The sequence below is a fragment of the Anolis sagrei genome, chromosome X (genome assembly GCF_037176765.1).
Source record: "Anolis sagrei isolate rAnoSag1 chromosome X, rAnoSag1.mat, whole genome shotgun sequence".
Lineage (NCBI taxonomy): Eukaryota > Metazoa > Chordata > Lepidosauria > Squamata > Dactyloidae > Anolis > Anolis sagrei.
Genome location: NC_090034.1, coordinates 103,061,001 through 103,088,361, shown reverse-complemented (window position 1 = coordinate 103,088,361; position 27,361 = coordinate 103,061,001). Strand labels below are relative to the sequence as shown.

General features: G+C 42.9%; 1 protein-coding gene across 1 annotated transcript in view; it reads left to right on the top strand.

Moving 5' to 3' along the window:
* Positions 1-25,740, top strand: part of LOC137094970 (neutral amino acid transporter B(0)-like) — a 53,374-nt gene extending 27,634 nt beyond the window's left edge. The window contains exons 3-8 of the mRNA XM_067461039.1: positions 2,789-2,875; positions 5,485-5,651; positions 7,447-7,680; positions 10,201-10,395; positions 19,562-19,696; positions 22,794-25,740. Coding sequence (XP_067317140.1) covers positions 2,789-2,875; positions 5,485-5,651; positions 7,447-7,680; positions 10,201-10,395; positions 19,562-19,696; positions 22,794-23,034 — 1,059 coding nt within the window. The 3' untranslated portion in view covers positions 23,035-25,740. The remainder of the gene's footprint in view (positions 1-2,788; positions 2,876-5,484; positions 5,652-7,446; positions 7,681-10,200; positions 10,396-19,561; positions 19,697-22,793) is intronic.
* Positions 25,741-27,361: the final 1,621 nt, after the last annotated feature.

Sequence of the window (27,361 nt, the reverse complement as noted above, 5' to 3'; positions counted from 1 at the left end):
GTTTGTGAACCGCCGTGAGTCGCCTTCGGGCTTGAGATACAGCGGTATATAAGCAAAGTAAATAAATAATAAATAAATACCTCACACTGAGGCCTTCTCACACTGAGAGCTCTCTCTGATGCCTCTTTCACACTGAGGTGAACTAACACTGAGGCCTTTCTCCCACTGAGGCCTTCTCACACTGAGGGCTCTCTCTGATGCCTCTCTCACACTGAGGTGAACTAATACTGAGGCCTTTCTCCCATTGAGGCCTTCTCACACTGAGAGCTCTCTCTGATGCCTCTCTAACACTGAGGTGAACTAATACTGAGGCCTACCTCACACTGAGGCCTTTCTCCCACTGAGGCCTTCTCACACTGAGAGCTCTCTCTGATGCCTCTCTAACACTGAGGTGAACTAATACTGAGGTCTACCTCACACTGAGGCCTTCTCACACGGAGTCCTTCTCACACAGAGGGCTGTCTCAGACTGATGCCTACCTCACTCTGAGGCGAACTAACACTGAGGCCTACCTCCCACTGAGGCCTTCTCACACTGAGGGCTCTTTCAGACCGAGAGCTACTAAACTACAGGCACACCTGCTTATATTGTAATAATATATATATTAGTAATAATATATATAATATCATATTATTAGTAGTATTATATTGCATTTAATAATATAATATTAGTATTAATACTATATTATTAAATATTATATTATAGTATTATATTATTAAATATAATAAGTGATGTGTTTCTCTGTGATGTCACTGGAGAAGGAAGGAGAAAAAGAAAGGAGGAGAAGGGAGGGAAAAGGAAGGAAGAGAAAGGAAGGGAAAATGATATTATATTGTAATATTGTTAGTAGTAATAATTATAATATAATAATATAATGTAATATAATAATATAATGTAATATATATATATATAATATCATATTATCATTAGTATTATATTCCATTATATTGCATTTAATAATATAATATTATTAAATATTATATTATTATATTATTATTATATTATTCACTGGGAAAGAAAGATATGGAGAAGGAAGGGGAAAAAGAAAGGGAAGGAGAAGGGAGGGAAAAGGAAGGAAGAGAAAGAAGGGAAAATTATATTATATTGTAATATTGTTAGTAATAATAATATAATAATAATATAATGTAATGTAATATAATAGTATAATGTATAATAATATTAGTAATATATATATATATAATATCATATTATCATTAGTATTATATTGTATTAAATAATATAATTAATATTATTAAATATTGTATTATTATATTATTCACTGGGAAAGAAAGATATGGAGAAGGAAGGAGAAAAAGAAAGGGAAGGAGAAGGGAGGGAAAAGGAAGGAAGAGAAAGAAGGGAAAATTATATTATATTGTAATATTGTTAGTAATAATAATATAATGTAATATAATAATATAATGTATAATATATATATATAATATCATATTATCATTAGTATTATATTGCATTATATTGCATTTAATAATATAATATAATTAAATATTATATTATTATTATATTATTCACTGGGAAAGAAAGATATGGAGAAGGAAGGAGAAAAAGAAAGGAAAGGAGAAGGGAGGGAAAAGGAAGGAAGAGAAAGGAAGGGAAAATGATGGGAGGTCAGAAAGAGAAAGGTGGGCAGCAATCCCAATGATATCTGGTCAACGCTGGGTATATATTTACTACTGATATACCCAAATTGGAGATATTGCCTGTCCTTGCAGCTGGCCTCCTGGGTGTTTTCCATTGTGTGACCCTGAGAAACCTGTAACTGGAGCTGCAGGGTGGAGCGAAAGGCTTTGGACTCAACCGGGGCACCTTTAGCATTCCAAGAAATGCAGATGTTCTCCCTCCTTGAAGATCAAAACGAGTTTTCCTCTTGACCACTAGCATCTGTTTATTCCTATCCACCTGCTTTTTGAAATCCCTCTTTCTTGCCCTTGTTGTCCAAAAGACTTATTTATCCTCTGGTTACAAAACCAGATCCGAACATAGTTAATGTTTTCTTACCTTTGTGTTTTCTTGTGATTAATTGGGTTTTTTTGTGTGTGTGTGTGCCGCGTTAATCTTCTTGAGGGCTTAGACAAAGCCAACGTGGCTTAATTTTTAATAGCCTTGTTCCATGAACAAAGGCGGCTCCGAGGAAAGCGGAGGAGAGAGCCAAACAAGGTCTCGTTTCGCCTGCCTTTAATCGACCCATTTTGAAATCTTTGCTTTGACTTTGTATTCCATAACCTCCGACATTTCGCAGACGAAAAACTCTGGCCAAAGCACCATCAGAAGGCGGGCAAGATGGCAGAAAGGCATCAGTAAGGAAGAACACAGTGCTGCGGTTTGCTTTTGCTTGAGCCTGTTGGGAAGTTAATTGAGTGCAAATTCTCTTGTTTACAGCAATTGAAACAAACTAAGGGCAAAGTGGGAGGTAGAGAGAGAAACTGGGACATACTGAAAGCAATTGTTGTACTCCAGGGCTGGGAACACCTCTGTGCTTAACACCACACTCCAGTCCAAGTAAAATCAGCAAAGTAGTTTATTAAAGAATGAATATATATAAACAGTTCAGCAGAATAATGTAAAAAACCAAAGTCTAAATGTAAGAAATCGTCCACAAAATTTCTTGGGTAGCATCAAGACCAGGAATACAAAGGCAGAATAAATCCAAAACACAAGATTCAGAAACTAGATTGTTGTAGGTTTTTTTCGGGCTATATGGCCATGTTCTAGAGGCATTCTCTCCTGACGTTTTGCCTGCGTTTTCCTCTTTGTGTCCCTTTTTCCGCAGTACACAACCACTTACAGGCCGCTGATAATTAAGAAGAATATAACGGAGGAAGTGGGTGTCATCAACGAAACCTCCATAGAGGTCAAGGTAAGGAGAAAGAGATCTTTGGGTGCATTGGATTGCAAAAATGAGGATGTTGGGGTGTGCCGTTACACCCAGACACTATGAAGTTAAAACTAAGATGTGCTTCTCTCTTTATCCGGGTGAACTGCGGTGTTTTACTTAGAAACTGGAGGCCACTCCAGGTTTGAACATCAAACAGAATATTTATTTCTCAAAGTCCTTGACAGACTTGGCACAGCTTGATGAAGTTACAAACACAAACAGTCAACTTGTGAAACCATATAGATGTTCTTTCCTTCCCTTTTCCTTTAGCTGCTGAGTTAATTTTCCCCAACGGTAGAAAAATCCTGGGATCTTTTTACCCTAACCCTGAACTGCTATCTTTTAGAAAGAGTAAATCTTCCCCTATCCAAGCTCAAGGTTAGTCTGGGGATGAAATAATTGAGCCTCTCCCAATGGCAGAGAAATCCTGAGATATTCCCTGCCCTAGCGCTGAGCTGCTATCTTTTCGAAAGAGCAGGTCTTCCCCTATCTGAGCTCAGCACCAGTTTCCAAGGCAAGAGGGTAACCTTACTCACGATGGCCTGTCTGAGCTGCCTAGCTTGACCACAAGCACATCTGAGGCTTTTTCTATACTGAGGAAGGTAGGAGAGCCTTTCTGCCATGAAGGATGACACAATACAAACCCTCCCAGCAGATGGCCATCCAGCCTTTGTTTCAAAACGTCCAGAGAAGGAGACTCCCATCAGACTGTTTACATTTTCCCTTCCTAAAAAGCACTTGCTGGGCCTTTGTGTTCCTGTGGTCCAGGGAGTTGTCGCGGAAGGAAACAATACCGACACTGCCTGTGGGTGAGGCGAGGGCATGTGCCCTTATGCCTCAATCGGTGGTGCTACAAACAGAAAAGGAGAGTAAAAGGGAGTGAGTGAACGCATGGGTCTGCGGTAGGTTCCGTCTTTCAACATTTGCAGTATTATTTATTTATTTACGACATTTATATGCTGCTGTTCTCACCCCGAAGGAGACTCAGAGCGACTTACAAAATATATATACATACAATATATTAGTATTATTAGTACAATATCAGTATTATATATTATTACTAGCCGTCCCCTGCCACGCGTTGCTGTGGCTCACATGGGGGTTCTGTGTGGGAGGTTTGGCCCAGTTCTATTGTGGGCCAAACCAGTGATCTCTGGATGTAGGTGGACTACAACTCCAAAACCAAAGGACACTACCCACCAAACCCTTCCAGTATTTTCTGTTGGTCATGGGAGAACTGTGTGCCAAGTTTGGTTCAATTCCATCCTTGGTGGGGTTCAGAATGCTCTTTGATTGTAGGTAAACTATAAATCCCAGCAACTACAACTCCCAAATGTCAAGTCTCTATTTTCCCAAACTCCACCAGTGTTCCCATTTGGACATATTGAGTATTTGTGCCAAGCTTGGTCCAGATTCATCTTTGTTTGAGTCCACAGTGCTCTCTGGATAGAGGTGAACTACAACTCCCAAACTCAAGGTCAATGCCCACCAAACCCTTCTAGTGTTTTCTGTTGGTCATGGGAGAACTGTGTGCCAAGTTTGGTTCAATTCCATCCTTAGTGGGGTTCAGAATGCTCTTTGATTGTAGGTGAACTATAAATCCCAGCAATTACAACTCCCAAATGAAAACATCAAAATTTTATCAAAATGATAAAATTAAAATTTTTCAAAATGAAATCAAAATTGTAGAGTTTGGTCCAGACCCATCACTGTTTTGAGTCCACAGTGTTCTCTGGATGTAGGTGAACTACAACTCCCAAACTCAAGGTCCAAGCCCACCAAATCCTTCCAGTATTTTCTGTTGGTCATGGGAGAACTGTGTGCCAAGTTTGGTTCAATTCCATCATTGGTGGAGTTCAGAATGCTCTTTGATTGTAGATGAACTATAAATCCCAGCAACTACAACTCCCAAATGACATAATCTTTTTTGAGTGAAGAACGTACATTGGGTTGTTAGGTGTCTTGTGTCCAAATTTGGTGTCAATTCCCCCAGTGGTTTTTGAGTTCTGATGGTAGCATGAACTAACATTACATTTTTATTTATATAGATTAGCATAGTACAATATCAGTATTATATATTATTATATTGTACTATACCGTTATATTGTAATGTTGTTGTTCATTCGTTCAGTCGTCTCCGACTCTTCGTGACCTCATGGACCAGCCCACGCCAGAGCTCCCTGTCGGCCGTCACCACCCCCAGCTCCTTCAAGGTCAGTCCAGTAGCATTGTAGTCATGCCGGCCACATGACCTTGGAGGTGTCTATGGACAATAACGGCTCTTCAGCTTAGAAATGGAGATGAGCACCACACCCCAGAGTCAGACATGACTGGACTTAATATCAGGGGACAACCTGATACCTTTACCTTTACCTACATGTAGCATAAAATATGAAAGTAGGGTTTTCCATTTGGGTGAGAGATCATTTCACTTGCTGTTTCCCTTCTTGAAAGACCCACCTCTAAATTGCTCTTCTCCCTGGAAAGAAACTGAATTTGGGAGAAGCATGTTTGTGTGTGCTTGTGCAGAGCCCTCTTAAGGGGAGACTTGTGTGTGTAGACAACTCACCTCTCACTTCCTGTTCCTTCAGATCCCGTTGGGCAAAGAGGTGGAAGGGATGAACATCTTGGGCCTGGTGGTCTTCGCCATCGTCTTTGGGATCGCTTTGAGGAAACTCGGGCCCGAAGGAGAGAACCTGATCAAGTTCTTCAACTCCTTCAACGAGGCCACCATGATCTTGGTCACCTGGATCATGTGGTAAGGAGTCCCTCTGGTCCCATTTGAGAAATCATATAAGACTCTTGGAGGAAAAGGCAGGAAGAGAGCAGGTTGCTGGAAACCTGGATCAGCAATTGCAGCCATGTGGACCTTGAAGCACATTTGTGTTACCCACGAAACCTCGGTGTGATTTGCGTTGCTGTGGCCAACCTTTCCTCTTCCTCTCCTTTCTTTCTCTCATTCCTTCCCTCCCTCTTTTTCTTTCCCTTCTTTCTTCCTTCTCTACCTGTTTCTTTTCTCACTTCCTTTGCTCTTTGGTTCCATCCTTTCTTTCCTCTTTCCTTCCCTCCCTCCCTCTCTCTTTCATTCCTTCTCTCCTTCCCTCCCTCTTTCACTTTTTTATTTCATCCCCTCCCTTCCTTCTCTGGCCTTCTTTCCTTCTTTCGCTCCTTCCTTCCTTCTTTCCTTTCTTCTTTTTCTCTTTCTCTCCCTTCCTTCTCTCCTTCCGTCTTTACCTTTACTTCTCTCCTTCCTTCCCTCTTTCACTTTTTTATTTCATTCCCTCTCTCCTTCCTTCCTTCTCTACCCTTCTTTCTTTCCTTCTTTCTCTCCTTCCTTTCTTCTTTCCCTCTTTCTCTCCTTCCTTCCTTCCTTCCTTCCGTCTTTACCTTTCCTTCTTTCCTTCTCTCCTTCCTTCGCTCTTTCACTTTTTTATTTCATTCCCTCCCTCCTTCTCTCCTACCTTCCTTCTCTGCCCTTCTTTCCTTCTTTCGCTCCTTCCTTCCTTCTTTCCTTTCTTCTTTTCCTCTTTCTGTCGCTTCCTTCTCTCCTTCCGTCTTTACCTTTCCTTCTTTCCTTCTCTCCTTCCTTCCCTCTTTCACTTTTTTATTTCATTCCCTCCCTCCTTCTCTCCTTCCTTCCTTCTCTGCCCTTCCTTCCTTCCTTCTCTACCCTTCTTTCTTTCCTTTCTCTCCTTCCCTCCTTCTTTCCTTTCTTCTTTCCCTCTTTCTCTCCTTCCTTCTCTACTTCCTTTCTTCTTTACCTTTCTTTCCTTCTTTATCTCCTTCCCTCCTTCTTTCTCTCCTTCCTTCCTTCTCTACCCATCTTTCTTTCCTTCTCTCTTTCCCTCCCTCCTTCTCTACCCTTCTTTCTTTCCTTCTTTCTCTCCTTCCCTCCTTCTTTCCCTTCTTCTCTCCCTCCTTCTCTCCTTCCTTCCTCTCTACCCATCTTTCCTCCTTCCTTCCTTCCTTCCTTCTTTCTTTCTGTGTATGTGTTTTGTGTGTGTATATGCATATATGTGTATATATGTGTGTGTGTTTGTGTGTATATATGTGTGTGTGTATATATAAATCTGGTTTTGCGCATGCATTGTAATTTGTTTTGGGTTTTTTGGCTTTTTAAGTCCCTTCTGCTGTGTTTTATGAGTGATGTAAGTAAGTAAAGTTTATTATTACGGTTGATGACCAGATCACAGCATGGGGACCCAGTCCCATACATTGCAATGCATTTTTTGTTTTTTGGCTTTTTAAGTCCCTTCTGCTGTGTTTTTCCATGTTTTTATGAGTGATGGTCACTTGTTGGCCTTATGGGTGTCTTGTGTCCAAATTTGGTGTCAATTCGTCCAGTGGTTTTTGAGTAACTCAGGCATGGACAAACTTTGGCCCTCCCATAGGCTGTTAGGAATTGTGGAAGTTGACTTCCAAAACACCTGGAGGGCCAAAGTTTGCCCATGCCTGTTGTAACTGCTTAGCCTGGACAAAGAGGACTTTCTGTCACCTCTCGTTGGCTCTCTCTGTATCTCATTCACTCATTCTTCCTTCCCTTCTCCTTGCAGGTACGCCCCGGTGGGTATCATGTTCCTGGTGGCTGGCAAGATTGTGGAGATGGAGGACGTGGGCCTGCTGTTTGCCAGCCTGGGCAAGTACATCTGCTGCTGCCTGGTGGGCCACGCCATCCACGGGCTTCTCCTCCTCCCCGCCATCTACTTCGTCTTCACTCGCAGGAACCCCTACCGGTTCCTATGGGGTATCTTCACCGCCTTGGCCACCGCCTTCGGCACCTCCTCCAGGTATCTATGAAGTGACTGCAGTGGTTTGGTTGCAGGAAGTCCCAAGATACAGTTCCTTGAGTCTACTGCGCCATCGAATCTAATGTGCACCTCATAGAATCAGAATCCTAGAGTTGGAAGAGACCTCGAGGGCCATCCAGTCCAACCCCTTTCTGCCAAGGAGCAGGAAAACCATATTCAAAGCTCCCTTAACAGATGGCCATCCAGTCTCTGTTTCAAAGCCTTCAAAGAAGGAGCCTCCACCACACTCTGCGGCAGAGAGTTCCACTGCTGAACAGCTCTCACAGTCATGAAGTGCTTCCTAATGTCAGTCCAACCCCTTTCTGCCAAGGAGCAGGAAAACCATATTCAAAGCCCCCTTGACAGATGGCCACCCAGCCTCTGCTTCAAAGCCTCCAAAGAAGGAGCCTCCACCACACTCCGGGGCAGAGAGTTCCACTGCTGAACCAGCTCTCACAGTCAGGAAGTGCTTCCTAATGTCAGTCCAACCCCTTTCTGCCAAGGAGCAGGAAAAAACATATTCAAATCCCCCTTGACAGTTGGCCACCCAGCCTCTGTTTCAAAGCCTTCAAAGAAGGAGCCTCCACCACACTCTGTGGCAGAGAGTTCCACTGCTGAACAGCTCTCATTAGTCATGAAGTGCTTCCTAATGTCAGTCCAACCCCTTTCTGCCAAGGAGCAGGAAAACCATATTCAAAGCCCCCTTGACAGATGGCCACCCAGGCTCTGCTTCAAAGCCTCCAAAGAAGGAGCCTCCACCACACTCCGGGGCAGAGAGTTCCACTGCTGAACAGCTCTCATGGTCAGGAAGTTCTTCCTAATGTTCAGATGGAACCTCATTTTTTAAAACCCTGAAACCAAGAAAGGTACCGTATATACTCGAGTATAAGCCGACCCGAATATAAGCTGAGGCACCTAATTTTACCGCAAAAAACTGGGGAAATTGATTGACTCGAATATAAGCCGAAGGTGGGAAATGCAGCGTTTACGAGTCAATTTCTAAATAAAAATAGAGACCAATAAAATTACATTAATTGAGGCGTTGGTTAAGTGCTTTTGAATATTTACATAAAACTGTAATTCAAGATAAGACTGTCCAACTCTGATTCAACCATTATTCTAACTTTCTTCAATGTAAATATGCTTACGTATCCTTCCAATAATAATAAATAGACTAAAATAATAATAATGGTAATAATAATAATAGAGTAAAATAATAAATGTAACAATAATAAATAGAGTAAAATAATAAATGTAATAACAGCAATAATAAAGTAAAACAACAACAATAATGATAACAAAAACAACCAAGTAAAATAATAAATAACCTTGACTTGAGTATAAGCCGGGGGGAGACTTTTTCAGCCTAAAAAAAGGACTGAAAAACTATGCTTATGTTGTGGCTCAGCAGTTTGACTCTGAGTCTGAAGCTGAGCATTGTGGGTCTTGTGAGCCAGAGTTCCCTGATGAGGAGGAGGATGATGGGTTACAGATTTCTCTTCGTGTCTCAGACAGGATTGACGGTGAAGCTGCAGTAGGGGAAACAGCAAGTCAATTCTCAGGAGAAAAGAGTGTCAGTGAGACTAATAATGGGTGTTAATTCCCACACGGCCAGGTGGAGATGTCTTCGCCTCCTTTGCCTCCCCACGGTGATCCAGCCCAGCAGCTGGTATACCAAGATAAGGGGTTAGAGAGCCTTGAAGATAATGAATTAATGAGCAGGCAGGATCGCCTGCAATTAAGGGTCTGGAGAAGTTCTCGCTTAGCTAGTAAACGAGAAGCCAAGTCGGCCAAAGGTCATCGCAATGCGTTCATGACTGCAAAGGGTATTTAGCCTTCTGGCTGACAAACAGGCGTTGTCAGTTCAACATTGCTCTTTCCATGCAAACTTCTATGGATTAACTTGGCTTTAAGCAGCATGCTTCTGGCTTCCTGATTCTGGGATTTTAGGCCTTTTTTTCAACTATTTTACCATGGACTCTTGTTTGACCAGTGCTTAAAGGATTATGCTTCATGTTTTTGTCTTTGGATCTTGGGAACTGTGTCTTTACATTTACGCCTGTGACCTGCCTATGGAACTCTTACAATTGTGATATTATGATTTGATTTTGCACCTATGCTGCAGAATGAATCCACTTTAACTACCTTGGTTCAATGCAATGGTATCATATCAATGCAATGGTATCATAGGCGCTGTAGTTTTACGAGGCCTTGAGTTGTCTTTGCCAAAGAGTTGTCGCCTCTCCAAACTACAAATCCCAGGATTGTATAGCATTGAGCCATGATAATGAAATTTGCTATGACGTCCGCCAGGTGCAGTTCCAGAAGCAGCTTCCCCTTTTGTTTTTGGCTCTTAAGCACTAAGATTACTGTATGATGCAAATCTAATGCGCACCCTAATTTTGGCGAGGTAATTTAGCCAAAAAAGGTGAGCATTAGATTCGAGTAAATGCAGTATCTTCCAATAATGTGTTGGTTGGTTCTCGAAGTTAAGCCTCATTTTCCTCCTCTGTCTTTCAGTTCGGCCACGTTGCCACTAATGATGAAGTGCGTGGAGGAGAAGAACGGCGTCTCGAAGCACATCAGCCGCTTCATCCTGCCCATCGGGGCCACGGTCAACATGGACGGGGCGGCCCTCTTCCAGTGCGTGGCCGCCGTCTTCATCGCACAGCTCAACAACTTCCCCCTCAACTTCATCCAAGTCATCACCATCTTGTGAGTATTTACGTTAGGGATCAGAGCCAAACGCTGATTGTTTCTGAATTGTTTCTTGATGCCGCAAGTCTTGAACCCAATTGCAGGGAACCTAGTAGAGAGAACTGTGACTGTTGTTGTTGTTACACTATGTTTTTGTTTTTGCAGGAGGGTTATCCTACAGCACATTTTGCACTAGTTTTTCAATGAGTATCTCGTAAAGGGCGCTTCCTCACAGCCACACAATCTTCCTCCTGCAGCTCATGAAGCAAGAACACACTCCAAACTTTCTCTTTGTCTGCTTCACTCTGCTTTTCTGCAAATACCTGCATAGCTGAAAAGTCTGAAAAATGTAACAGTATCCAAAAGTCCCAGGCTCAGCCAGCTCCTTGGGCGTACACGAACCAATCAGCTTCATGCATCTTATTTTACTGTTGGCACGCACATATTAACTGATTTCTTACCTGTGCCGACAGTCTGTAGCCCCTTTTATAACTTCTCAGGAACCATAGAGTGAAGGAAGCTGCATACCAGACTTACTTACTTAGGCGATCCTTCGTTGGACGAGTAGGATAGTCTTCCATGATCTGTATTCTTGTGGGTCCGTATGTGACTGTGGAGCCCTATTCTTGACCTGCATCTTCTCCCACAGTGAGTGCATCAGTTTCCAGGTGGAAGGCAGTCTCGGTCGGGGTTGGCTTGACGCGCCTTCCTCCTGGCACGTTTCTCTCTTTCACCCTCCAGTCGTGCCTCTTCAAATTCTGCAGCACTGCTGGTCACAGCTGACCTCCAGCTGGAGCTCTCAAGGGCCAGGGCTTCCCAGTTCTGTTTTCCGTTCTTGAGTTCGGAGTAGAGCAACTGCTTTGGGAGACGGTGGTCGGGCATCCGGACAACGTGGCCGGTCCAGCGGAGCTGATGGCGGAGGACCATTGCTTCAATGCTGGTGGTCTTTGCTTCTTCCAGAATGCTGATGTTTGTCCGCTTGTCTTCCCAAGAGATTTGCAGGATTTTTCGGAGGCAGCGCTGATGGAATGGTTCCAGGAGTTGCATGTGACGTCTGTAGACAGTCCATGTTTTGCAGGCGTATAGCAGGGTTGGGAGGGGAATAGCTTTATAGACAAGTACCTTGGTATCCCTATAGATGTCCTCTAACACTCTGCTTCATTTGGAAAAATGCTGAACTTGCAGAGCTCAGGCGGTGTTGTATTTCAGTGTCAATGTTGACTTTTGTGGAGAGATAGCTGCCAAGGGAGAGGAAATGGTCCACATTTTCTAGTGTTACACCATTAAGCTGTATCTCTGGCATTGGAGAGGGGTTGGCTGGTGACTGATGGAAGAGCACTTTGGTTTTCCCGATGTTCAATGACAGGCTGAGCTTCTCGTATGCTTCTGCGATTGTGTTTAGAGTGGCTTGTAGGTCTTCTTCTGAATGTGCACAGATGATGTTGCCATCAGCATACTGGGGTTCTATAACAGATGTTGTTGTGGCCTTGTAGATCTTCGTCTGAATGCGCACAGACGATGTTGTCATCAGCATACTGGAGTTCTATAACAGACGTTGTTGTAACCTTGGTTTTGGCTTTCAGTCTGCTGAGGTTAAGCAGCTTGCCATCTGTCCGATAGATGATTTCCACTCCGATGGGAAGCTTCCCATCAACAAGGTGAAGTATCATAGTGATGAAGATACTACTACTAATACTAATACTACTACTACTAATAATAATAGGAACACAATAACGGTCGTGTTAAAAGACCAAAGATGGATCGTCAATGTTGCAATCCCAGGTGACAACAGAATTGACAAGAAGCAACTGGAAAAGCTTACACAATACGAGGATATTAAGGTCGAACTGCAAAGACTGGCACAAGTCCGTCAATGTGGTCCCGGTGGCGATCGGCACACTGGGTGCAGTGCCTAAAGACCTTGGCCTGCACTTAAAAACAATTGGCACTGACAAAATTACCACCTGTCAGCTGCAAAAGGCCAGCCTCCTTGGATCTGCACACATTATTCGCCGATACATCACACGGGGGTGGCCACGGCCAACACAGAACTCTGGCCTGGGCTGGTCCATCAGGTCATGAAGAATTGGAAGTGGCCGAACAAATAAACAACAAAGTACTTTTATTCATTTTTTATTTCCCATCTTTTCTATACTTGTGGGGATTAGTTGACCATTGATATCATACAAATATTTGAGGCTTTTATCTTTCAGTTGGAATATTTTTCTGCTCAGTATTTGAATATCTCGGTCTTTGCAAACTACATGAACCACTGGAAGAGCATCTTTTTCCCTGATAATTTGCTTAATCTCTAGTCTAATCCCATGTGCTCTCACTTAGAAATAAAACTCCTCATTCTATTCCGTTAAGCAATTCCTAGCAGCATGGCTAATATAACTAATATGAGGTTGGACAACATGTGGAAAGCCATATGATTCTAACCCGTGGTCTCACATCGCGTAGATGTCTCTGTGGCATAAAATTAATTCCTCTCCCATGACATAGCATCCCTTAGGAAAGGAAGATTGTTGTTGAGACTCAGGAAATCTACAATTATTATTATTATTATTATTATTATTATTATTATTATTGGGGTATTGTGTGGTTTCTGGGCTTGAATGGGTTGTTGTAGGTATTTCGGGCTGTCTGGCCATGTTCTGGAAGCATTCTCTCCTGACGTTTTGCCTGCATTTATGGCAGGCATCCCCAGAGGTTGTGAGGTCTGTTAGAAACTTGGAAAATGGGGTTTATATGTCTGTGGAAAGTCCAGGGTGGGAGAAAGAACTCTAGTCTGTTGCAGCTAGGTGTTAATGTTTCAGTAGGCAACCTGGATTAGCATTTGATGGCCTGACAGTTTTTAGGTGTGGCTTGTTACTGCCTGGGGGAATCCTTTTGTTGAGTGGTAATTAGCTGTTCCTGATTGTTTCTTGTCTGGAGTTATAATATAAACAATATATTATATTATCTTATCTTATCTTATCTTGTCTGGAGTTATAATATAAACAATATATTATATTACATTATATTATATTACTAGAATAGCACAAGAGACAAGATGGATATCTTTGAGAGCATCTCAATCCCTGCATATTTCTAATTTCCAATTCCTGGACTACAACTCCCAGCAATCCTCCAGATAGATAGATTAGATAGAGATAGATAGATCGATCAGGAGGACTGCTGGGAGTTGCAGTCCAAGAATAAAGAATAGGTAGAGAAGGAAGAAAGGGGGAAAAGAGGAAGGGAAAGAAAAGGAGGGAAGGAAGGGAAGAGGAAGAGAAGGAAGGAAGGAGAGAAAGAAAGGGAAGGAGGGAAAGAAAGAAGGAGAGAAAGAGGGAGGGAAGGTTGGCCACAGCAACGTGTGGGGGGTACAGCTAGTAATAATAATAATAATAATAATAATAATAATAATAATAATTATTATTATTATTAATAGAACACAGCCATACAGCTCAGAAACCACACAAAATAATAATAATAATAATAATAATAATAATAATAATACTTTATTTATATTCCGCCCTTCTCACCCCAAAGGGTTACAGTACACATACACGGCAAACATTCAATACCGCTTTGTATAGACAATACACAGACAGACAACAGAAGGAGGTCCTTTGTTTTGAAACAGTGTCCAGCTGTTTTTTGGTGCCATGGACAGTTGGGCTCGAGTCCAGGGGGTGCCTTTGCTGTATCGTCTATGACGAAGAGCCGTCAGGACTTCCTCCTTCCTTTTGGCTGCCCAGCATTTTCTGATATTTTTTTCTTTATGGCATCGTAAAACACCTTCCCCGCTTTTAGCGATATCTATTTTCTCTAATCATAGCTAAAGCTGTTTCCGAATTGCTTAGGTAAATAATGAGCTAGGCTGACAGGTGGCAGCTCACGCCAACCCAGGGCTTCAAACTTGCAACCTTTTGGTTGATAGGTCTTATAATTGCTGATGATTTACCAGCTGTGCTAAACTTCAATAATAACAACAACTGCAACAGTAACAACCCTGCATTCTTCTCTCAAAAAGGCCCAAAGTGTCTATATTGGCAAATCTCTTTTACCTTCCTATCCACTGTCGCTTGCATGGCCCAGTGGACCAATAATCTCAGCCCTGGCTATCTCTCTCTTGTTGATTGAGTGAGACTGTGGAAACAAGTCAACCAGCCATGAGGAGGACATGTGCGTGTTGTGGCTTCAGCCGGGCATATCTCTCAAAGGGGAAAAGGGATCATGAGGCCAGTGCAGAAACAAAGGGAGGATTTAAACCCGGGAGGTCGCCTCAGGTCGCCCGAAGAGGCAGCGAAAAGAGGACGAGGTCGCAAATGATCTGAGAACCAGAGTTTGGTTTGAGCTGCAGAACTGGTTGACCGGGTTGGAACTCTGGCGAGCGTCCACAATGAGAGTTTGCTTGACTTGAATGGGGCTCGGTGAGCTGGGCCTTGCCCATGAATATGGCTTTGAGACTCACAAATTGGCTTTTTCTGTTTTGAGCACAAGCAGTAGGTTCTAGGGAAGGAGGAACATGTGAACCGACTCAAATGAGAATGAAAAATAGATCTCAAGTAGACCAGTAAACGTTGTCGTTGTCGTCGTTGATGATGATATTATTAATGTTAAATTTTGTATCACTACTAGCTGTATCCATCACGCATTGCTGTGGCCAACCTTCCCTCCCTCTTTCTCTCCCTTCTTTTTCTCCTTCTCCCTCTTTCCTTCCATCCTTCCTTTCTCTCCTTTTCTCCCTTTTTCTTTCCTTCCTTCCTTCCTTCCTTCCTTCCTTTTCTTTCTTTCCCTCCTTCCCTCCCTCTCTCTTTCCTTCCTTCCTTCCTTTCTTTCTCTCCTTCCTTCCTTCCTTCTTTCTTTCCTTCCTTTCTTTCCCTCTTTTCTTCCTTCCTTCCTTCCTTTCCTTCCTTCCTTTCTTCCTTTCTCTCCTTCCCTCCCTCTTTCCTTCCCTCCTTCCTTCCTTCCTATCTATCTATCTATCTATCTATCTATCTATATCTCTCCTTCCTTCCCTCCCTCCCTCTCTCTTTCCTTCCCTCCCTCCCTCCTTCCTATCTATCTATCTATCTATCTATCTATCTATCTATCTATCTATCTCTCCTTCCTTCCCTCCCTCTTTCCTTCCTTCCTTCCCTTTTCCTTCCTTCCTTTCTTTCTTTCTCTCCTTCCTTCCCTTCCTCTTTCCTTCCTTCCTTCCCTTTTGCTTTCTTCCCCTCCTTCCTTCCCTCCTACTTCCCTTCCTTCCTTCCCTCCTACTTCCCTTCCTCCCTTCCCTTCTTTCTTTCTCTCCTTCCTTCCCTCCCTCTTTCCTTCCTTCACTTTTTTATTTCTCTCCTTCCTTCCCTCCCTCCCTCCCTCTTTCCTTCCTTACTTCCTTCCCTATTTCTTTCTTTCTTTCTCTCCTTCCTTCCTTCTTTTCCCTTTTTTCTTTCTATCTTCCCTCCTTCCCTCCCTCTTTCCTTCCTCCCCTTCTTTCTGTCTTTCTCTCCTTCCTTCCTTCCTTCCTTCCTTTTTCTTTCTTTCTTTCTTTCTGTCCTTCCTTTCCTCCCTCTTTCCTTCCTCCCCTTTCTATCTTTCTCTCCTTCCTTCCCTCCCTCGCTTTCTTTCCTTCCCTTTTTCCTTCCTTTCTCTCCTTCCTTCCCTCCCTCCCTTTTTCCTTCCTTCCTTTCTTCCTTCACTTTTTTCTTTCTTTTCTGTCTGTCCTTCCTTCCCTCCCTCCCTCTTTCCTTCCTTCCTTCCCTTTTTTCTTTCCTTCTCATATTCTTTTCTTCCTTCCCCCCTTTTCTTTCCCTTCCTCTTTCTCCCCTTTCTTCCTTCTCTACCCATTCTTGGAATGCAACTCCCAGCAGTCCTCCTGATTGATCTATCGACCTACTTATCTATCTCTAATCTATATATCTGGAGGATTGCTGAGAGTTGCAAACCAGGAATAGGAAATGGGAAATATGCAGGCATTGGGATGCTCTCAAAGAAACCCAAAGAGAAGAAAGCGTGCAGCTTGGAAGCACTGCTTTTGGATCACCCACCTCCCCTAAAGGGCCTGGTCTAGGAGATGCTGGGAGCTGTAGTACGGAATAGAGTGTGGATATACTATTGTGTGTTTTGTTTGCCAGGGGGAGCAATTATAGTGTCTTTTTACTTTTTTGGCTTTTTAAGTCCCTCCTGCTGTGTTTTCCAGTGTTTTTATGAGTGATGGTCACTTGTTTGCCTGACAGGAGTATTGTGTCCAAATTTGGTGTCAATTTCTCCAGTGGTTTATGAGTTATGTCAATCCCACAAACTAACATTACATTTTCATTTATATAGATTACTAGCTGCCCCCTGCCACGTGTTGCTGTGTATATGTGTGTGTTTATATATTTGTGTGTATTTGTATATATGTGTGTTTGTGTTTATATGTGGTTCTGCGCATATGTTGTATTGTATTTTTTTCGTATTTTCTGCTGTGTTTTTTGTGTTTTTATGAGCGATGGTCACTCATTGGCCTGATAGGTGTATTGTGTCTAAACTTGGTGACAATTGGCCCAGTGGTTTATGAGTTATGTCAATCCCACAAACTAACATTACATTTTTATTTATATAGATTACTAGCCGCCCCCTGCCACGTGTTGCTGTGGCCTGGTCTTTGTATATGTGTTTTGTGTGTATATATTTGTGTATATGTGTATATATACTTGTTTGTGTATATATGTGGTTCTGCGCATACGTTGTTTGTTTGTTTTTTGTTTTGTTTTTTTTGCTTTTTAAGTCTCTTCCGCTGTGTTTTTATGAGTGATGGTCACTCGTTGGCCTAATAGGTGTCTTGTGTCCAAATTTGGTGTCAATTTCTGCAGTGGTTTTTGAGTTATGTTAATCCCCCAGATTAACATTACATTTTTATTTATATAGATAATAATAACACTATGAAAAAAATTCTGTTCCTGGTTTGAAAGTGTTACTTCCTGTTTAAAGTGGGTGATCCTTACTTTGAAAGTAGCCATTCTACTCCAGAAAGTTTGTTTTCGTGGCTGTCACAAACTAGGTTGAATTGGTTGACTCTGTGAAAAACTATAGCAAAATGTGTGGCAGGATGTCCTGCAGAATAACAAAGCTTGCAAACAATTGTATTCTAATTGAAGAGTACTAACAGATCAAGTTACCAAGAAAGTCTTAAGGCTGGGCATGATCCTTGAAGACAAACATTTGTAGACACGAGCCCTGAGTCCAGAAGGGTTTTAGGACCGTGACACACAAATGGGACTGGAATGTGGCCAGGTGGGAGCGCTTTTGACCCTTGGCCGACGGGGAAATATAGGTGGATTGACCCGGTTGAAACTAGCTGGCTCCGGTTGGGTTTCCACAATCAGCCCCTAAAAGATCACCCGGATGATTCAGCCCCTTCAGGAAGAACCGAGTGACCTCCGAGAATTCCAAGATAATTAATCACAGAAATATTTTGCTAATAACCCCTTTTCAACAAATCCAGAACATTTTCTGCTCCTGGTCCTTCAAGATGTTTTGGACTTCAGCAACTATGACATTGAGGAAGTCCCCACAAACAAGAACTATTCACAGAATTGGGAAAAAATATGTACAGAAGGTACAATTTCGGTACAAAAAAATACAATTTCTGTACAGAAAGTGCATTTTCTGTATAAAAAGACAATTTCTGCACAGAAAAATATTTCTGTACAAAAATAGTTTACATATAGAAAGTAAAATTTCTGTACAAAAATATAATTTCTGTACAGAAAGTGCAATTTCTGTATGTGTATATATATACACATACAATTTCTGTACAGAAAGTGCAAATTCTGTATAAATATACAATTTCTGCACATAATATAATTTCTGTACAAAAAAGACACTTTACATAGAGAAAGTACAATTTCTGTACAAAGAAATACAGTTTACATAGAGAAAGTATACTTTCTGTACAAAAAAATACAGTTTACATACATAAAATACAATTTCCTGCATGAGCAGAAACCAATTACATTTTTCACCAAGTCCAAAACTACAAAGATTCTCAACCTTCCAGTATTTGATGGTAATATAGTGTTTTAATATATGTATTTTAATGTGTGCATTTTATGTCGATGTGTTTTGATTGTGTTGCACCCTGCTTCAAGCTGTGAGGAGAGGTGGGTAATAAATACAATTCATGACTGTGTTGTCAAAAGCTTTCATGGCTGGAATGACTGTGTTTCTGTGAGATTTCCAGGCTATGTGGCCATGTTCCAGAAGCATTCTCTCCTGACGTTTCGCCCACACCTATGGCAGGCATCCTCAGAGGTTGTGAGGTCTGTTGGAAACTAGGCTAGTGGGGTTTATATATCCATAGAAATGTCCAAGGTGGGAGAAAGAACTCTTTGTCCGCTGGAGGCAGATGTGAATGTTACAATTGTCCACCAGGAAGCAGCCAGGCTTTGAAGCTGCAAGGCTATTCAGTGGTAATCAAAATGGCCACGTACAACTTTCACATTTGGTTCACTGCTAGTCAAGGTGGCCAGTTGCAACATCCATACTTGCTTCCAACAGATGGAATGATGTCCAGGGTGGGAGAAAGAACTCTTTGTCTGCTGGAGGCAGATGTGAATGTTGCAATTGTCCACCAGGAAGCAGCCAGGCTTTGAAGCTGCAAGGCTATTCAGTGCTAATCAAGGTGGCCAATGGCAACATTCACCCTTGCCTCCAACGGATGGAATGATGTCCAGGGTGGGAGCAAGAACTCTGTCTGCTGGAGGCAGATGTGAATTTTGCAATTGTCCACCAAGAAACTGCATGGCCTTGTTCCAGCAGCATTCTCTCCTGACATTTTGCCCACATCTATGGCAGGCATCCTCAGAGGTTGTGAGTTCTGTTGGAAACTAGGCTAGTGGAGTTTATATATCCATAGAAATGTCCAGGGTGGGAGAAAGAACTCTTTGTCTGCTGGAGGCAGATGTGAATGTCGCAATTGTCCACCAGGAAGCAGCCGGGCTTTGAAGCTGCAAGGCCATTCAATGCTAATCAAGGTGGGAAACTAAGCAAGTGGAGTTTATATATCTGTGGGAGGAAGAACTCTTTGTCTATTGAGGCAAGTAAATAAAGAACCACACTCAGAAAGAAAACAGGGGAATTCCAGACACGAAACTGTCAGGGCCAGCTAACACCTCCCAACAAAGGGTTTCCCTATATCTCACTGGTCCGTTTTCTTTCCTCGCAGGGTCACGGCAACGGCGTCCAGCGTTGGAGCGGCCGGGATCCCGGCCGGAGGGGTCCTCACCCTGGCCATCATCTTGGAAGCTGTCGGACTTCCGACCAATGACATCTCTCTGATTCTGGCAGTGGATTGGCTAGTGTACGTTGCTTATTATGTATATATAATGTACTAGCTTTACCCGGCACGCGTTGCTGTGGCCAACCTTCTCTCCCTCTTTCTCTCCTTCTTTCACTCCTTCCTTCATTTCCTTTTCTTCTTTCCTTTCTTCCTTCTCTACCTGTTTACTTCCTTCCTTAGCTTTTTGCTCCCATCCTTCCTTCTCTTTATTTCTTTCCTTCCCTCCCTCTTTCTCTCCTTCTTTCTCTTCTTCCTTTCCTCCGTCTTTCCTCCCTTCCCTTTTTTCTTTCGTTCCCTCCCTCTTTCTCTCCTTCTTTCTCTTCTTCCTTTCCTCCGTCTTTCCTCCCTTCCCTTTTTTCTTTCCTTCCCTCCCTCTTTCTCTCCTTCTTTCTCTTCTTCCTTTCCTCCGTCTTTCCTCCCTTCCCTTTTTTCTTTCGTTCCCTCCCTCTTTCTCTCCTTCTTTCTCTTCTTCCTTTCCTCCGTCTTTCCTCCCTTCCCTTTTTTCTTTCCTTCTCTCCTCCTTCCTTCTCTTCCTCTTTCCTTCCTCCTCCCTTTTTTCCTTCCTCTTTCTCTCCTTTCTTCCCTCTCTATCTATCTCTTTCCTTCCTTCCTTCGCTCTTCACTTCCACACTTCCTTTCTTTCTTTTCTTCCCTCCCTTTCTCTTCTTCCTTCACCTTTTTTCTTCTCTTCCCCTTCCCAAATTCCCCTTCCTTCCTTCCTTCCTTCTGACACCTTCCCTTCCCCTTCTTTTTTTCTATCTATCTTTCTTTCCTTTCCTCCTTCCTTCCTTTCTCCCTTCTTTCCCATCCTCCTTCTCTCTCTGTATTCTTTCTTTCCTACCTTTCTTCTTTCATATACCTTCTCAACTTCCCTCCCTCCTTTCCTTCCTTCCTTTCCTTCCTTCCTTTTCTCCATTCGTGCAGCATCCTGGTCCCCAGCAAGTAGGCCGCGTTCTAGAACTACAGTTCCCAGAGTGCATTGCGTGTGTACTTCCTCCCCTGGGCACTGAGCATGCTCAGTTGGTTTTTGTAATTGTGAGTTTGTTGAAATGTTGTTTGGAATTTTGATTCACGTTGTGCATACCTTGTGGGTTGAGGTATGTGCACGGCAAATTTGGTGAGTTTTCGTTGGGGGGTTTTCGCGTTTTGCTGTCCCGTTGAACACCCTTTCCATTTTTATATATATAGATATTTAGCTAGCATGGGCAAACTTTTGGGTGTATTGCATTTTACAGTTTGACACACAAGGCCAGTCCAGTGGTGGATGATGGATGGAGAATGTTTGTGTGAACTAATTGGAAAACAACATAAATCAATCAATATGCAAACTGAACATTCCTCATTTTAGTGCCCCAAAAAAGGAAAGAGAGAACAATATTAACCTACCTAAACCGAACAGTATTTCAGTGGAAGACCCAATAGATGGCCATCCAGTTCAGCCCCCTTCTGCCATGCAGGAAAAGCACAATCAAAGCACCCCCAACAGATGGCCATTAGCATATGTAATAATAACAATTTAATAATATTAGTAATAATAATAATAATAATAATAATAATAATAATAAGAGCAATCCCAGGGCCATCCAATCCAAATCCCTTCTGCCATGCAGGAAAAGCACAACCAAAGCACCCCCAACAGATGGCCATTAGCATTTGTAGTAATAATAATAATAATAATTATTATTATTATTTAATAATAATAATAATTTAATAATAATAATAATAATAAGAGCAATCCCAGGGCCATCCAATCCAAATCCCTTCTGCCATGCAGGAAGAGCACAATCAAAGCACCCCCAACAGATGGCCATTAGCATATGTAATAATAATAATAATAATTTAGTAATAATAATAATAATAAGAGCAACCCCAGGGCCATCCAGTCCAAACCCCTTCTGCCATGCAGGAAAAGCACAATCAAAGCACCCCCAATAGATGGCCATCCAGCCTTTGTAATGATAGTAATAATTGGCATTTGTAATAATGATAATAATAATAATAATAATAATAGCAACCCCAGGGCCATCCAGTCCAAACCCCTTCTGCCATGCAGGAAAAGCACAATCAAAGCACCCCCAACAGATGGCCATTAGCATTTGTAATAATAATTTAATAATAATAATAATTTAATAATAATATTATAATAATAATAAGAGCAACCCGATGGACCATCCAGTCCAAACCCGTCTGCCATGCAGGAAAAGCACAATCAAAGCACCCCCAATAGACGGCCATCCACCTCTTGTAATGATAGTAATAATAGGAGCAACCCCATGGACCATGCAGTCCAACCTCCTTCTGTCATGCAGGAAAAGCACAATCAAAACATCCCCAACAGATGGCCATCCAGCCTTTGTAATGATAGTAATAATAGAAGCAACTTCATGGACCATCCAGTCAAACTACCTTCTGCTATTCAGGAAAAGCACAATCAAAGCACCCCCAACAGATGGCCATTAACATTTGTAATAATAATAATAATAATAATAATAATAATAATAATAATAATAAAATAATAATAAGAGCAACCCCAGGGCCATCCAGTCCAAATCCCTTCTGCCATGCAGGAAAAGCACAATCAAAGCACCCCAAATGGATGTCCATCCAGCTTTTGTAATCATTATAATTATAATATAATAAGAACAACCTCAGGGGCCATCCAGTCCAACCTCCTTCCAGCATGCAGGAAAAGCACAGTCAAAGCACCCCATGATAGTAATAATAGGAGCAACCCCATGGATCCAGCCATAATAATAATAATAATAATAATAATAATAATAATAATAAGCACCCCATGATAGTAATAATAGGAGCAACCCCATGGATCCAGCCATAATAATAATAATAATAATAATAATAATAATAATAACAACAACAACAACAACAACAACAACAGGCAACGCCAGGGGCCATCTAGTTCAACTCCCTTTTGCCATGCAGGAAAAGCACAACCAACGCACCCCCAACATATTGCCATCCAGCCTTTGTAATCATAATAATAGTAATAATAATAATAGGGGCAACTCCAGAGGCCATCCAGTCCAACCCTTTCCCTTGCTCTGAGTGTGTTCTGAGTCATGTTCCAGCCACTGACATGTCTGCTTCCCTCCTCTTCCAGGGACCGTACCTGCACCGTCCTGAACGTGGAGGGCGATGCCTTTGGGGCCGGGCTCCTGCAGGTCTACTCGGAGCGGTCGCTGGGCAAAGCGGAGGCGGAGGAGCTGATGGAGATCAAGACGGAGCCCCTGGACGGGGGTGAAAAAGGGGTCGCCGCAGAGGAAGGCTCCCCCTTGATCAAGAGAGCTGGCCCGACGCTTTCGGAGGGCGCCAAGTCATGCGAAAAGGAATCCGTGATGTAACCGACATCAGAAGGAAACGAACTTCTTGGGAGACCTTTTTACTTCTCCTTATTCTCTTTTTTTTTAATGTTAGGGTTCCAGGTTTCTTTGTTATTTTTGTTTCAAGGACAACATTCAGATGGACTCATCCCCTTTTTTATTTGGTGATGGAGATTTTTTTGCATTCGAAGCTCTGCTTTGACGAAGTCTTATCTCTTTCCTCGCAGTACAGTCCGCTTTAGAAAACCATTTCTTTTTAAATAGCTGAGAATTTACTCTCCCATTTTGACCTGGAAACTGTGTCCAGGAGGAAAAGCACTCTGCATATCCTCAAGAGACCCTCTCATTTCACTTTTTGTGTTTCTGCTTTTTTAAAAAAAACAAAATTAAATCCAAAATCAAAGCTTGACTTGAACCAGGAACAAGAGAACTCAGGCTTAGTTGTTTACCTTACGTTCAGTTCAGGCAACACTGCATTAAAGTGAGAAGCTAAGCCTTAGTTTTTAGTACTCTGGAAGTTTTCTATGTTTCTGTTCATGTGTTCCTATTCAAGTTTTATTAGTTATACCTTCTTCATTGTGGACTTTAAGAGTCCTTTTCGATGGTTAGATTTCGCTCTCTTCTTGCAGCACCATCCACTTTTAGAAATTTTCTCCCCTGCCTTGAAATCACTCCGTTTTGACCGGAAACTTTGGACGTACGCAGCAGAAGGACAAAAAGCACTCTGCGTATCCTCCGGAGACCCTCTCCTTTCAGTTGAACTTTTGCATTGTTTATCATGGAGAACCCTTGGAGAGGCCTCTCTGATCACTCCTTCGCTTCGGTGGATCCTTGAATCGTGGACTTTGCTACTTGTTTAAATGTATTGTAAATGACTGGACCAAACAGAAAGGTGGGAGTCAAAACTCAATTTTCCCCAATTTCTAGCCCAGGCATGGCAAACTTTGGCCCTCCCTCCAGGTGTTTTGGACTTCAACTCCCACAATTCCTAACAGCCTCAGGCCCTTTCCTTTTCCCCCTCTGCCTTCTCATCAGAAGCATCCAAGTACTCATGGTAAACATCCATCGCCCCACTAAACGGCATTTCAATCTTCCCTGCTACCGCTGTCGTGCTCAAACCCACTTTGCCCACAACTTCATTAAAGTGTACTTATTTCTTTACTTACTTACTTTGGCCATCCCTCATAGCTCAAGAATGATGGTCTTCCAAAAATTGTGTCCTGGGGGTGGGTCCGTAGGTGGCTGTGGAGCCCTATTCTTGACCCGCATGTTCTCCCACAGTGATGGAAGGCGGTCCCAGTCGGGGTTGGCTTGATGCGCCTTCCTCTTGGCATGTTTCTCCCTTTCGCCCTCCGTTCGTGCCTCTTTGAATTCTGCAGCACTGCTGGTCACAGCTGACCTCCAGCTGGAGCGCTCAAGGACCAGGGCTTCCCAGTTCTCAGTGTCTATGCCAGAGTTTTTAAGGTTGGCTTTGAGCCCATCTTTCAATCTCTTTTCCTGTCCTCCAACATTCCGTTTTCCGTTCTTAAGTTCAGAGTAGAGCAACTGCTTTGGGAGACGGTGGTCGGGATTTTGGACAGCGTGGCCGGCCCAGCGGAGTTGATGGCGGAGGACCATTGCTTCAATGCTGGTGGTCTTTGCTTCTCAGCAGACTGAAAGCCGAAACCAAGGTCACATCAACATCTGTTATAGAACTCCAATATGCTGATGACAACATCGTCTATGCGCCTTGCTATCTGTCCGATAGATGATTTCCATTCCGGTGTAGCACCCCCCAACCCAGTCTATCTGAGGGTTTCGGTTTCTCAGCCACGCCATTCCCAAAATTATTGGACATGATTTGAGGGGGGTCAATACAAATTGATGGGACCCCAACTTCATCTCTCCAAACATACTTTTGTACTACACAGGGGCTCCCCCCGCTTGAGTCCCGTCCATTTGAGTCAAAGCGACGGGCCTCTCTAACTGAATCAATCGCAACCCTATCTTGGCGATAGGAGACACCTTGCTGTTAGGAATTGTGGGAGTTGAAGTCTAAAACACCTGGAGGGCCCAAATTGGCCCATGCCTGGTCTGGCCACTTGTATGTAATCCTTCCTTGTAGAGAAAAATGCCAGATTATTTCAAGGTAAACGTCTCCCCGTAATCTTGTCGAAAGGAGGGAAGGCTATCCTGTTTCTAGAACGCCTTGAGTGGCAAATCGTATGAATGATATGAAATATATGTGTTCTCCACTGTCTGTATGTGACGGTACTTCGGTGTCATTACGACACGGAATCCTTATCAGCTGCATATGATCTAATTTTAATTTATTTCTGGAACTTTTTCAAAAGGTGAATGGTTTCTCCATCCTCGGTTGATAGGGAGTCGCTTATAATAATGTAAACAACAATAACAAAACAATATTATTATTATTATTATTATTATTATTAGAAACACAACAAGATGAGTCCACAGCAGACACTCTGCTGTGGACTCATCTTGTTGTGTTTCTAATAATAATAATAATAATAATAATAATAATAATGCTGAATTGGATCGCACGTCGGACACTTTCCTGTGTGATGTATAGGCAAATAATGCGAATAATAATAATAATAATAATTATTATTATTATTATTATTATTATTATTATTATTTTAGGTCTTACCCTGCCTTTCCACGCGGCTAATAAAAACACATAAAACACTGTAAAAATTCCACAGTAAAGGTAAAAGTTACCCCTGACACGAAGTCTACTCATTTTTTACTTTATTTTGCAAAACACATAAGGCTCTGGGTGAACTACAACTCCCATCATGCCAGGTTAACCCCCTGAAACTCCATCAGGACTTAGTTTGGTATGTTGGGCAAGTTTGCTCTGGATGCATCATCAGTGGGGTTCTGTGTTCTCTTCCTGCAGGGTAAACTACAACTCCCACTATGGTGAGTCAGTCCCCTCAAACCCCTCCAGTAGGTTGAGTTAGTCCTGGGGGTTGTGTGTGTCAAGTTTGGTCCAGGTCCATCATCAGTGGTGGTCACAGTGTCTCTGGATGTAGGTAAACTACAACTCCCACCATGGTGAGTCAGTCCCCTCAAACCCCTCCAGTAGGTTGAGTTAGTCGTGCGGGTTCTGTGTGCCAAGTTTGGCCCAGGTCCATCATCAGTGGTGGTCACAGTGTCTCTGGATGTAGGTGAACTACAACTCCCACTTTGGTGAGTCAGTCCCCTCAAACCCCTCCAAGTAGGTTGAGTTATTCCTGGAGGTTCTGTGTGTCAAGTTTGGTCCAGGTCCATCATCAGTGGTGGTCACAGTGTCGCTGGATGTAGGTGAACTACAACTCCCACTTTGGTGAGTCAGTCCCCTCAAACCCCTCCAAGTAGGTTGCGTTAGTCCGGGGGGTTCTGTATGTCAAGTTTGGTCCAGGTCCATCATCAGTGGTGGTCACAGTGTCTCTGGATGTAGGTGAACTACAACTCCCACTATGGTGAGTCAGTCCCTTCAAACCCCTCCAAGTAGGTCGAGTTAGTCCTGGGGGTTCTGTGTGTCAAGTTTGGCCCAGGTCCATCATCAGTGTTGGTCACAGTGTCTCTGGATGTAGGTGAACTACAACTCCCACTATGGTGAATCAGTCCCCTCAAACCCCTCCAAGTAGGTTGAGTTAGTCGTGCGGGTTCTGTGTTTTAAGTTTGGCCCAGGTCCATCATCAGTGGTGGTCACAATGTCTCTGGATGTAGGTAAACTACAACTCCCACTTTGGTGAGTCAGTCCCTTCAAACCCCTCCAGTAGGTTGAATTAGTCCTGAGGGTTCTGTGGGTCAGGTTTGGCCCAGGTCCATCATCAGTGGTGGTCACAGTGTCTCTGGATGTAGGTAAACTACAACTCCCATTATGGTGAGTCAGTCCCCTCAAACCCCTCCAAGTAGGTTGAGTTATTCCTGGAGGTTCTGTGTGTCAAGTTTGGTCCAGGTCCATCATCAGTGGTGGTCACAGTGTCTCTGGATGTAGGTAAACTACAACTCCCACTTTGGTGAGTCAGTCCCCTCAAACCCCTCCAAGTAGGTTGAGTTCGTTCTGGGGGATCTGTGTGTCAAGTATGGCCCAGGTCCATCATCAGTGGTGGTCACAGTGTCGCTGGATGTAGGTGAACTACAACTCCCACTATGGTGAGTCAGTCCCTTCAAACCCCTCCAGTAGGTTGAGTTAGTCCTGAGGGTTCTGTGGGTCAAGTTTGGCCCAGGTCCATCATCAGTGGTGGTCACAATGTCTCTGGATGTAGGTGAACTACAACTCCCACAGTTTATCTGGTTGTAGGTGAACTACAACTCCCAAAACTCTAGGTCAACCCCTCCCAAAGCCCTCCAGTAA